At 42.0% G+C, this 13,859-nt stretch overlaps 1 protein-coding gene across 2 annotated transcripts in view; it reads left to right on the top strand.

Moving 5' to 3' along the window:
* Window positions 1–13,859, top strand: part of cntn2 (contactin 2) — an 80,981-nt gene that overhangs the window by 30,051 nt on the left and 37,071 nt on the right. The window contains exons 2-8 of one of the 2 annotated variants that reach the window (XM_031875543.1): window positions 2,729–2,883; window positions 7,967–8,108; window positions 8,400–8,575; window positions 9,808–9,903; window positions 11,366–11,578; window positions 12,434–12,536; window positions 12,751–12,932. In XM_031875543.1, coding sequence (XP_031731403.1) covers window positions 2,823–2,883; window positions 7,967–8,108; window positions 8,400–8,575; window positions 9,808–9,903; window positions 11,366–11,578; window positions 12,434–12,536; window positions 12,751–12,932 — 973 coding nt within the window. In that variant the 5' untranslated portion in view covers window positions 2,729–2,822. The remainder of the gene's footprint in view (window positions 1–2,728; window positions 2,884–7,966; window positions 8,109–8,399; window positions 8,576–9,807; window positions 9,904–11,365; window positions 11,579–12,433; window positions 12,537–12,750; window positions 12,933–13,859) is intronic. The other variant, XM_031875544.1, reaches the window with a different exon arrangement.

A 13,859-nucleotide genomic window follows, 5' to 3' on the forward strand; every position in this document is an offset into this window, starting at 1 on the left:
TCGCCGTCGCCATCTTGGATTACGGCCGTCACCATGTTTGTTTTTTACAGCCAATGAACAGAAGTTACCATATTTGGGGTGGGGAGGAGTTACGCAGAGATGCCGTATGTCTCTGGTAGTGGCAGAGACCTGTCAATCACAGTAAGCCCGCCCTAAAGCATACCCTGCTTTATGGTCTATTTGACTGTAAATGGCCCATAATTTACAAAATAAACGTCATGCTGTATTAAAGAAGACTTGAAACCATAAACTCATGTTTACAATGTTTACTGAGGTAATAAATCAAGAGAGAAGTAGAGTCATTTTCTCACTCCCACTTTTACTCTCGTGCACTCCATCTCTTCCATTCTCAGATTTCACACGCTTTGTGTGAGTTCAGACAGACAGTGATGTGTGTTTGACTGAGTGAAGTCAGTCAGGCCTTGTGACACGTGGAGGATCGTAATCCTTTATATCAGAGCCTGAAACGCAGGGTCTTCTCCTGGGAAGGACCGTCAGGTTTGGCTGTGAACAGAGACTAGTGTTGAGGTGATGCACACGGATAGAAGAGGGAGCCTCACAGGTCTTATGGATAGAAAAAAACAATAGGATCTTTTTAATTACTCAAAACTATGTGGCCACAAAGTCTCTGGGACGCTGGATTCCTAAATCACTACACTCACTATCAATGATGAAACAATAACTCATAGAAACAATAGTGTTTGCAAGGCAATTTTATTTACGGAGCACTATTCGGACACGAGGCAATTCAAAGTGCTTTACAGGGGCGTAGAGATATATTAAACCTTAAGAAAACATTCAAATTGCATTAAAAAGACAATAAAACAAGAGAGAACGAGCAAATAAGTAGTTAAAGATTAAACCTGCATTTTAAAAAGCAAACAAATAAAGAGTTACAGGGTAAAATAAGTTATGCATCTAATTTATTGTAAACAAAATGTTTTGAGCTCTGATTTAAACGAGGCAAAGAGCCATGCAGCAAAGCAACATGTAGTTCATGTCAACATGGTTAGACAGGCCATTAAATCCCCAACTTCTGTTTCAAAACACGTTTTTATGTTGAAAGGGAAACTGGTTTACTTCCTTTGAATTAGAGTTGACTTGCTGTTAACAAATGAGGACTGACACACAAGGGCTTTGTGCTGCAGTGCAAATTAGAGGTCAAATAATCTATAAAAATACCTTTGTCTCCAGATTACTTCACCTCATTCAACTGTATTTACTATTATAAACATGTTAGTTTAGTTTATTAACTGGATCCCCATTAGCTGACACCTTAGCGGCCGCTAATCTTCCTTGGGTCCACAAGCTGTTAGCGTGCAGTTGTGTGCTTCTGCCAAACAGTCATGTTGCAGGTTATATCCATGTCTGTCTAAAATGTCATGTGAAATTGCCATAATTAGCATATGAATTATTTCTTGATGGCAAGTGTACGTTTGTGCCGAAACCATAATGCCTCATCCATGGCTGTCTCTGGAGCAGACACAAGAGGAAAACAAATTGCAATATTGCTAGTTTGGAGCGTACCAAACAGATACAGTAGTGTTCTTTGTAAGACGTTCAATGATTGTAGTGCCTCAGAATGGAACACTAACAACTCAGAACTCACTGACTGTCAGTCAGTCAACCTCCACCTCCACAGGTCAAAAAGAAAAGATGCATTACTGCTCCATACCTATTGTATTTTTGTGCATTGTTTATTAGTCTTTGAAACCAGGAAATGTTAAATGACTTCATGCTTTTACCTGAAGCAGCCAGCAGGAGACAGGGCTGTGTTCAGGACCAGATACAGTATAAATGGTGGTCACCGGAGTATTCTAGTGAATATTTGTGATACATTGTAGAATGGTTTGAGGTTACCACAAAGCGTTTAGCTACTGACATGGCTCTTTTAAGTATGACTAGCAGCAAGAGGACGGGCTCCACCGTTAGAATAAGATGTAGCTGAAGAAAAGTTGAACTGATCTGATTTATTACGTAACAATAAATACACAAGGGTCTCCGATACTGGTGGGGCTGTCAACAAATAAATTAGCATGATATATTCACAAAGCAAAAACAGCTAAAAATGTTGTTGGCCTCCAAAGGGAGACAGAACCAGATCAAAACATGATGGATGGAAATAATATAAAGGGAGAAATAAAAACATGTTTTCAGAACATGTGTATGTACATTACTATGAACAGTGTTACAAGAGTTTGACTGTCAGGATTTTCACAGGTGCAGAGTACAGATACCAGTGCTTTGAATTGAAACTGGATAGATTGTTTAGGTTTTAGGTTTTCGCATAAACAGTGTAAAAGAAGTTGAGGTTTTCACCATGACATTACCTATTAGTTTGTGGGCATTTTGGCCGTGGCCATCTTGTTTTTGGTGCTGGAAGTGACCGTATTTGGACGAGAGGGTGAGCTAAAGGTGGCGCTAGCGAAGAGTGGGACCAGGTACTGTTAGCATAGCAAACGCTTGATTACCAGCCAACACTAGCAAGCTAGCATTTTGCATCCTTAATTCACTTTAATTGTGATAATAATTGTGATGATAATTTTGGTTAGCGAAAAAAAAAGAGCAGAGTGGCCCTGAAGCGTTGCCTTCACTTTTCACGTTTCCGCCTGGATTTAAGTAATGGATGGGAAGTCAACTTTAATAAAAACAATTGTTACAATGCTTGATGAACTCACTTCCTCCATGGAGCTACTGGAGCTGTCATGCAAGTATTCTTCCTTCACAGGCCCAGACTGAACGCCTCTTCTTCCTGTGAGATAAGGGGATCAGGTTCTGATCCCATCTGCTCCTGATCTGTTTGCGATCCTGTTTTAATCCAGATGATGGAGCGCTTGCTGTGTCTGCTGGTCCTCAGCACAGTAGCCCTGAAGGAGGCTGTCGGTAAGTTCCTCTGTAATGTACACAAATATGCATGTCCACGTGGTTTTCTGATGATAACTTAAGAACTCTGTTTAGTTTCAGCCCACGGAGGAGTTTAGGTTAAAGGCTGTTTAGGATCAGAAGTTGGGTCTAGGATTTAGTTTGGAAACAACTTGCATCTGTCCATCTGTGTGCTACTATGTCTCAACCACACATTGATTTGACAAAATACAACAAAATAACCTGGCTCTTTTGGAGCTGTGATCAGTCGAAGCATGATAGCTCAGCACATGAAAGCCAACATCAACACTAATGTAACAGAGTGACATAATGAGGGCTGATAGTAAATTGCTACAATATCTGCTCTGTAAATGACCTGATGGTCCATGTTCCAGTCAGAATGACACCGACTCCTCTATGTAGATGGATGAATCCTTTGCATACAGCCATCAGATCATTTTATTTTTCAATTTGTTCCATCATTGGCTGATGGTGAGACTAACAGCCAGAAAACAGACGTGTCTCAACTCAACAGAGAGCGTCAGCCTTTGAAGTGAGACCCACATTAGCTTTCTGTGTCTCCTTATCTACAAGCATAGACACATGTCTTGTGCTGGTGCCTGGTAGACAAATTACCAAACCAACATCCACCAGGGGGACAAATGTCTTCTGGCTAGTGATAGATAGCTAATGAGCTAGTCAGCACATTGAACAGATCAAACTCATGACCAAATGTCAGTATCAGAGCTGTCACATTCATCTGAATGACTTGAAACACAGCCCATGTAGCCTAATGCTAAAACACATTGAAGAAATGTAGGTTCTCTTCATTCCTTTGCAACCTCACTGTTCTCGTGTATGTTCAAATGTAGCACACATTTTAACCAAGTTTAAAATGAATAAAGTTTCTATCCACTGCTGTTATGCAAGTTAGCAGTTGCTTCATTGGTTCATTGAGCTGGTGGTGCTAATGATCCAGTCGGGTTCTGTTAAACACTGCAGAATAAGAAGACACGACAGCACACTAAAACAACCAGGGGCATTAATAAGTGAGCAGGTCTTTCCACTTGCTGATCCGGTTCAGTAGAACCTCTTAGCCTTCTTTGCCTCCTCGGTTAACGGTAGAGTTCCCACAGTAAACGGTAACATCTCCACTGGGGATAGCTACTGTAAGCTATTCTATGCTCTCTGGTAAGCAGTGATGCATGTCCAGGGCTTTTATTGTGAAAGGTAAGGACAGAAGTGAAGTGAAGGAGTGAAGCTGTAGCATGGCATGGACTATTAGACGTTACATGGATGTTATTACCTTCATCAGCATCAAGGTGTGTCCTCTTCCTCTGTGCTGTATGGACCCTTCAGGCAGACAGAACTGAATACATATATTCCAGGTTTACAGGGAACCAATCTAAACGCAGATGGTTTCATTCTTCTACAGCCATTACACTGTGCAATCAACATTCACTTCATAATGATAATGTAAGGTTTTTGCAGAAAAGAAAGGGCTGGACCAAATGCAGGGAGACTCGGGAAACGGAGGGTTGGATAATTGTGGGTTTAATTGTAACAAAAAAGTATTCAACAAAAAAACATGTGAATCACAAGTCCATGAAAATAAAACATCCAAAGAAAGAGGGGGCACGGCAACGGGGAGCAGACACTAAACGTACCGTGAGGAAATGGCAGGCGGAGGAAAGACGGACCAGGTTACACCAAAGAGGAACGAACACTGAGCTAAGGGACACACAGGGTTTAAATACACAGGGAAGGTGCAGGTGATTAGACACAGCAGGTTTCAATTAAGGGTGGGGCAGCCGATCACAGAGAGGAACAGACAGGGGCAGAAAGTGAAGTGAAGCAGACTGAGGAGGTGCAGGTGATTGAACGCAGCAGTGTCTAATTAGGGGAAGGGCAGACCCTCGCAGGGGTAAGACAGACAAATAAAGTGCAAGACACGGAACATCTCAATAAAACAGAATAAATAACTAATTCAAAACATAAATCGTGACAGTTGAAGAAAGAAACTTGTCTATTATTGCCATTAAAAAAAACGACTTTTGTTTGCAAAACAGAATTAGAATTAGTAATTGAACCAAAGTAAAAATACTCTCCCTCAGTTCTGTTTCAGCTTGAGTTTGAGTGTAAGAGCGATGGAGAGCGAGTTCTATGTGGTGGTTGAGGTTCATTTTGGGGCATATGGGTTGGATTGTAATTTCATGATTGTTGTTTTGGGGAGAGGATTCAATTGTCTCCATGGAGACGGCTTTCTCTGCCGGGCCTTTGTGTTGAACTGACGCACCGGTTTGATGAATGGCACAGGTAGATGATGATCGGCTGTAGCTTCTGTTGGAATGAACCAGCTCTGCCAGTATGAGCACATAGTACACATAAGCATCGCTGTTTATCAGTGTTGAGCTGAATAACAGCTGTACATGCTCTCAGACACAGATGTGGAAAGTCTTCATCTGTCCACACTGTTTGAGTGAATATGTGAACAACATGAACTCAAAATGTACTCTTCAGAATGCAGCTGCAGCCATCATGAAGCTACACTGCTGAGGTGACGCAGTGTACGATTAAATAATAAGCTCGCAAGGAAGTGAGTCACTGCTCTGTCACAGATATGTTATTGTGTGTGTGTGTGTGTGTGTGTGCAGTGACAAAGCTACACACTTGATGGAGAGTAACAACACTCTGCACACACATTGTTTTGGCCCTATGGAAAACATACAAACAATGTTTGCTTCCTGTTAACATCGGTACACATTATACAACACTGTGCACACTGAGTCTCTAGTTTACATAGCTGAACTCAGAGAGTATGGAAAAGACCAAAACAAAAGCTGCTCTAAAGACTTGAGTTGAGGGATGGAAGGTTCCCATTAAGGGCTGTTTAAAATAGAACAAAGAAAACTGTGAATGCTTGATTAAAAATCATGCCCTAATATTGAATCCACACTGGCTGATTAAGTCTGTGTACGGATAAAGAAAATGTCTTATGAAGGCTGATGGAAACATATTTTCTGAATAAGCAATGATGTTCTTTTTATTACCTGCCTCATAAACACAGGAGTAGAGTGATGCCACCCTCTGTTACATGGATCCACTCCACCAGACCAATCATACACAATGACAAACACAGAACATGTGTTGACAGATGATTCAGATTAATATGTGACGACATAAATGCTATATTAGGTTTGAAGCAGCAGTGAAAGTGTTGTACTACAATGGTTTTAGAGTTGTAAAGATGTTCAGTGGTGAAAGAAGCATTCAGATCTTTTACTGAACACTGTGATGTGTAAGATCAGGGCTCTCATTTGTGGCGTACACCACTCCACACGCAAGCGTTGTGATCTATTCAAACAAACTGTGGCCCTTGCATACGAACATTTAGGAGACAGATGGTGAGGTGGTAAATGGAAGCCGGATTGTAGGAATTCAATGAGAGGCATCATTACACGTATAATGATGCCTCTCACACGTTACTCTGCACTTATATATTCTCTTTATCATTAACAGTCACACCAGCAGTGTTATTTGTGCTTGTACACGTGATCCATAACTAAAAGAACATTTCTATTGTAAAAGATATAAACTAAGTAAAACCTCAAATCAAATGTCGCTTCATATTTCATCAGTGCTGTCTGCACCGCGGAGCGCAGAGGAGAGACCGAGCTCCCGACACTCGTGGTCAGCTGTGGAGCAGCTGGTGAAAATATCACGTCAGCTAGAGTTAAAGAACTGCAGAACAGAGCAATCTTACATTCATGAAGTGTCTGTGAGTAAAATCACTGTTATTCGTTTATGGTTTCTTCCATAGACTGTATACACAGACAAACTATAAACAGCTATCTGATGAGAGTGTCATAGCTCACTGGAGCAGAGGAGTCACCATGGTGACTGTCACACACCTTCACCTCACCTGGCAAACCTTCCCCACCTAAACATAAGGATTATGTAAATAAAGTCAGAGACATCACTCCATATCCCCATTACCAGTCCTAATCATAATGACAAAAGAAAAGAAAGAAGTGCAGCCTCTGAAAGACGGTAATGTTGAGGATGTCACCGGATCATGTGTTTTGTATAAATGAACTAGTATCTATACCTGTCAACTTAAATGTAGTTGAGTACAATATTTGTCATTGAAATGTAGTGAAGTACATGTAGAAGTAGAATAAAGTGTATATTACCAGGTAAAGTATCTTTCAACTGTACTTCAGTTCACTACTAGAGTAATGGTACTTTCCACCAGTCGCTACTGCGACTCCAGCCCCCCCGATCACCGCTGTGCAGACTCTGGCTCCACATGACGTCAAAAACACAAGATGGCAGCCCCCATTGGTTTTTAATCCTCGAGTTCGGTATTTCAGTCATCACAGTCTTGTTTTTTGTCTGTTGCCATCTTGTTTTTTTCAACCAGAAGTGACATGAGAGGGTGATGCTAATTAACATTAACTTTCATGAAGTGAAAACACACTATGAAAGGGTTAAAGTTCTAAGACGAAACACGGACAACTCTCAGATCGGACAATGCCGTGGTAGAGACCTGTCAGTCAAAAGGTAGCCCCGCCCTAAAGCATTTCCTACTTTATAATCTATTTGACTCTAAATGGACCATAATTTACTAAATGAACATCGGGTTGTATAGAAGAAGACTTGAAACTAGAGATTGAGACCATAAACCCACGTTTACAATGTTTACTGAGGTAATAAATCAAGAGAGAAGTAGTCATTTTCTCATAGACTTCTATACAACCAGAAGAGTCGCCCCCTGGTGGACATTAGAGAGAATGCAGCTTTAAGACACTAACATTGGCTTCACTTTTCAGACCCGAAAGTTGCCTCCTCTTTTGTACAGTGGGAGGAAGTGGAGACGCATCATGTATCTATATATACGCTCTATTTTGTTGACCCATGAGTCCTTCCAGAACATCACGTAGTTTTGTTTATTCAAATCTCCGGCAGCCTGAATGTTGTACACACACACTGTCTAAGAGTACACAATAGAATTGTCCAGGACACAGCAGCAGGTCCTCACCATTGAGACGTCTCTGGCATAGGGTTTGGTGTGTAACTAGTGCGTTGTTGAAAATGTTTGCAGGTGGAGATGTGTGTGTGTCGGGTCATGACAGCGGGCCACTGTTTGAAGACCAGCCGAGCAGTTTAATCTACCCAGAAGGCCTGAGTGAAGGCAAGGTGACCCTCAGCTGTCAGGCCAGAGCTAGTCCAGCTGCATCCTACAGGTGGGTAACACGCACACAGACACACTAACACACAAACACATACCTGACCCTGACCTCTGAAGGTGTGTTCTTCAGAGGACTTAGCCTGAGCTTTACGACATTTTTAATTGATGACTCTTAACAGCATGTTACTGTCCTGCAGCTATGACTATGTGCTGACATCTCCCACATACAAAGACACTCGCTTCACCACCAACATCATCAACTCTTTTCAGCCTCTTCAACCGTGTAATGGTCCGTTATGTTTTTCTCACCTGTTCGCTGTGTCCTCATCACTCTGTCTCTCTGCAGATGGCTTGTGAACGGCACAGAGGTCCCGCTGGGTTTGGACCTGCGCTATACCCTGGTGGCCGGCAACCTGGTGATCAGCAGCCCCGAGTCCATTCGAGACACAGGCTCCTATCAGTGTCTGGCCATCAACCGCTGTGGCACCATCATCAGCCAAGCAGCTAACCTCAAATTTGGCTGTGAGTGAGAGCCTTAACCTTTTGACCTGTATGAGCTGCCTGGTCACTGTGGCAGAGACAGAAGGAGTTAGATAGGATTTACTTTACACCAGTGGTGGGCCGTCAGGGCCTGCAAGGCCTTCTCTGCTGGCCTAAACAGAATCACAAAGTTATAGCTATTTTATGATTTAATAATTTTTCTTAAATACACTACATGTATTATAATTTATAAAATTATTTTTCCCATTATCTTATTTTCTCATTGCACAGCTACTGTCTTCCTCAGTTGCTCTGCTTCCAGTGCAGCTTGTTTTAAGTAGAGCTTTTATCCAATCAGATTTCACCTCTGTGTCTCTAGGTAAGAACAGAGGCAGAGGCCTGCAGACTCACAAGTGCATCCATGTGCAGTTTAAGTGAATGGGGATGATATTGTTGATTGTCATATTCTTCAACCAATCAGATCTTTAGTTTGAAATGTTGGGCGTATTCTTTGATGTGTCAGCACCTGCTAGCCGGCCTATAATGACGTCAGCATTACATGACGCTCAGTGTCCATTAGTAGCTCTGCTGCGAGGTGCAGAGTGTGCTGTGATTGGTCAGTGGGCGAGCACGTGACTATCGTGAAACGAAACTTAACAGCAGAGGCTGTCGGGTAGTGAATCACATCACGTGATGCAGCTCAGCCAATCAAATATAGGCATTCTGACTGAGCGAGATGTACCACACACCATGACACAGGGGGCTGAGACGAGGAAAGACATTGCAGAGCAGTACGTTCAATGTTCAAGTTGTGAAAATAAAATCATAAGGCGATCTCTTTGGGCCGTGACTTGTCATTAAGGAATGATGGTGGGTCCCACAGCCAGACCAGCTGAGAACCACTGTCCTCCATGAGCGCAGAAAATATTATGTTTTCCTGAATTTAAGCTTCTGCATTTTCCAAATGCTCTACTACTATTCAAAGGTATTGTAAGTCTCGTACCGAACGGTACGTACATAGGTACGTAAATTTAATATGTACATAGTTACAGCCTTAGAAACTAATATCTGTGGCACCATCATATGGTGAAATACCACCTTACCATCATAAGGTGGTATTTCAGCTGCAGGACAACAGTGAAGGCCTAGGTATAAAATGCACGGCCCGCCACTGCTTTACACTAATATGCTTTAGTTACTATCAACTGTGTACTGTTGCTGCTTCTGTTCCAGCAACACCATCTGTATGTGACAGTAATCTTTTGTTTCTCCAGACCTCCATGACTTCCCTCCGGACAGCAGGAGTCCTCAGACAGCATACGAAGGCATCGGAGCTTTCCTGGCCTGCCAGCCCCCTATACATTACCCAGGTATCCACTCTACTTCAGGGTTCCACGCCAGTTATTTATTATTTTAAAACCTTCTGGGCCCGAGCGAGGACCATTTGGGGTTCGAGCGAGACCGTTTAGCGAAGAGCGTGTCGTAGAATGCACTTTTCAGAAACAAATATAATGAATGCTACACACATATTATATACCGAATTAACGAAGAAAATTCTGGGCAAAGACATCGTGCAAGCCATTTTACACACTGCAAACACAATTATACACACTAATATAATTTCTAGAAGACGTACCACAATATCATGTATTTTTCGCCATGACTCGGCGAGCCATGCACTCCGTACAAAGCTGCGAACAAAAAGCTAACCGCTAACATGGACAATCGAGATATCAAAAAGCACGAGCATTCGACACAGAATCCAGAGATATCTCCCAAATTTCTCTCCGTGAAACCATTACAAATATACAGTCAACAAGCACCACAAAACCAAGCCGCTCCACCGCCTGGGGGACCGTGGGGGAAGGGAATTTACTTTCGGCGAATCAGTTTTTACGCAGGGCGACGCACTGCGCGTTTCTGTTTTTTTCCGGCTAACGATTCTGTCAATCAAACCCACGTTACCACTCATGCATGCATGAGACTCTGACAGGCAGATGAGAATTGATCCGTGGTTCACAGACACATACAGGGTTTAGAGAGGCCTCAGGCTCTCACAATGATGCCAAACTGCTGTATTTGGATAGATTGAATACTATTAGTGATAAAACAAGTGAAACATATAGTTATATAGTATATAAAAGTACAATGGAACAGCTGGAACAGCTGCTTCCAAAATGACAAATCAACTCGACCTCCCGTGACCTCTCTGTACTAAAACCTCTCTAACTTTTGTTTGCTTCACTTTATCAAAGAAAATATTTGCAGAGACTTCTGACATGTGCTATGATGTGGGAGAGTTTTTAGCTTTCACCTGCATCATTAAAAAAAGATATTCATGCTTTCAGTGCTTTGTTTTCAGGCAAACCTGAAACTTTTCAATTTGAGCTGTGTGCCATCTTCATTCACTATTAACCAGTAACATATACACAATATTTACACATCTGAACACATCTCACAAGTGTTACCTGTATTATACCATCAAAATTATTAAAATAGGCCTTGTAGTTACAGATTTACAGTCTATTTAGCATGGGTATGCAATTTTCGAGCAGAGGCCTAAAAATAGGGCTAGGTTTAAAGAGGTTTTAAACCACCTGGAAGATTAGCGAAACAGTTAGACACCATCAAAAATGAGAGAATCAGCTGTCAGAAACCCGCAGCCCACAGGTGGGATAAGCGTCCATAGGTGGTCCACAGATCAAAGTGATTTAAATGAGCAGAATTATAAACCTCTTTTGCGATGAGGGTCCCTCTGCTGATCATTTCCATATTGAAATCAAAGTACTGGTAGGACGGCAATAAGACGTAATGGATGTGTCTCCTCTGCAGCTCTGTCCTACCGCTGGTTGATCAACGAATTCCCCAACTTCATCAAGAAGGATGACGGCCGCTGGTTTGTGTCGCAGGTCACGGGGAACTTGTACGTAGCTAAAGCAGAGCCAAACGACACCGGGAACTACTTCTGCTTCACTACTATCAACATGGACATCAGCACCAAGAGCACCTTCAGCAAGGCCAACCAGCTCACTGTGCTGCCGGACGGTATGTGGGACAAGGCTGATCTATTAGCAGCCACATGATGCAGAAAGTGTGTGTAACTGATGAATAACTGTTAACAAACAGAGGACAGAGGGATAGCTGAAGAGATTTGGTGTGGTGATAATGTTAAAAGTGGTATCCTGTCTTAGGGTGTATTCACAACAAGCTTGTTTGAGGGCTGGCCCCTCCTCTATTTTTTATAATTGGTATTGGTTGAAATAAACGATTTCCAAATCTCAGTATCATTTATAAAATAATTGTTCTATCTTCTGTGGAAAAAAATGTATCATTGAAATTCTGATTAATATGCTTCGGCAGCAACACTTACAGGGCTGGCAAGAAAGTGGTGGAAAATTTGACCCATTCCCATTGCATGGTCCAACGATCATTTCCAAATGTCATCTTCACTTCTCTACCACTTGTACGTGACAAACCGACATTAATGTGATAGTAGCAGGGCAGCATCGGGCCTCTTCTCCGCCGGCCTGGGTCTCCAACAATACTATGCTGCTGGAGGCCCAGGCCGTATTGCTAGGCCCACTGAAGTAAAGGGAGGCACGGTAGAACCAGAACCAGAACTGAGCGGGGCAGTCTGTCAGAGTGTCAAGGCAACATGAGGGTAGAGGTGAGCTCTTAAGTTATAGTAGTAGTAATTGTCCACTAGAGATCATGAATATAATCTCACAACTATCTTGTCAGTAATTGTATAAGTATGTTGCTTCAGAACGAAACACAGGCCAACATCATTAACGAGGTAAATGTCTCTATAGTTGTGTGTATGTGTATGTATGTGTAACATTTAGATATACATTATGAAAGGGATTTCACGTGAATGTTTACAATTATATTTTATTTCAGCCAATCCCAGGAAATCAGCTCCGAGCATCAAAGTGCGCTTCCCAGCAGAGACCTACGCCCTAGCAGGACACACCGCCCAGTTAGAGTGCTTCGCCTATGGAAAGTAAGTCTCCCAACTTGAAATCATTGCAAAATGTCTGCAATATTTTGGGTCAAAATGTGTGCCTTGTCCAGCTTTAAACTTGCGTGTACTTCTTACTTGTATGTCGTCCCCTAAAACTTCTTAAAGACTTCATCCCCATCTGGTCCGTGTGCTGTTTCATTCTGAAACTCTTCCTTTATTTCACCTCTATCTCTTTCTATGTTTTGTCTTATAGTCCAGTCCCAAGACTGCGATGGAGGAAAGTGGACGGTTTGATGCCGTCCAAGGCGGGCTCCAGCGCCGAGGCCCCCACCCTCATCCTGCCAGAACTCTCCTTCGATGACGAGGGTGTTTACGAATGTGAAGCCTACAACTCAGAGGGCAGTGACACATACCAGGGACGCATCAACGTGCAAGGTACAGAACATCTGTGAACATCTGGTGGTATTGCAGCAAAGCACATAGTGTATCAGTTTAATCAGTGATGTTCTGATGGCAATTTCACACCAGTTTAACATGTTGGTCTTATGTCTGAATAAACATCCTGGTCACTTTTACTTTAAGAGTCACAGAAGAAACCGTGACTCTTAAAGTAACCGTCACTGGAAGGGACATGGAAACATTTCCATGTTACTTTCAACACAGTACAAGTCTAAGTTGAATGCCATTTGATTAAGAAGAAAGCTCCAGCAGCTAGACCTGTCACAGTAACATGACCTCAATCATTTCATGGTATTGACTGATCAGACGATATATGGACATGACCTCAATCATTTTTTGATGACCTGGATTTTGCCCGTTGTGTTTACATGTGTATTTGTTCACTTAAGAATGTCACCAGCCATTCCAGTGATGCCAGAATAAACAGCAGGGTTTTCCTCCTCCATTATAAGACCTGGGTATTGCGCAGACATTGCACAGTTCTGTTAACAGAGCCGAGAGTCCATTTTATTTATTGTTTTGGGTCTGTGGTTATATTTTATTCACATTTTACTTATTTAGAATAATTCAATGTTTTTTCACTTCCCAATTCCAATATCTGAATATTCTTAAGATTCAAAAGTGTTCTCTTTGCATTATTATAGCATCATATTATCATTATATCAATGACATAAAATGGTCTTGAAATTACATTAATGTCCTAATTCCAATTATTTCTAGGACAATATCTTGGTCAACAAAAGTAGTTATCGTGACAGACCTAGCAGCAGCCCAAGGTAAAACATGCAGAGAAACCTTCCAAGATTGATGCAATGAGTAATTATCTCAATCATTGTCTCTTATGCACAATATCAGTTAATTTACTATGAAACGCTCTGACAGACCTCAATCTTCTCATATCAG

This window comes from Anarrhichthys ocellatus, unplaced genomic scaffold (assembly GCF_004355925.1).
Source record: "Anarrhichthys ocellatus isolate YVR2014 unplaced genomic scaffold, GSC_Weel_1.0 scaffold92, whole genome shotgun sequence".
Taxonomy (NCBI): domain Eukaryota; kingdom Metazoa; phylum Chordata; class Actinopteri; order Perciformes; family Anarhichadidae; genus Anarrhichthys; species Anarrhichthys ocellatus.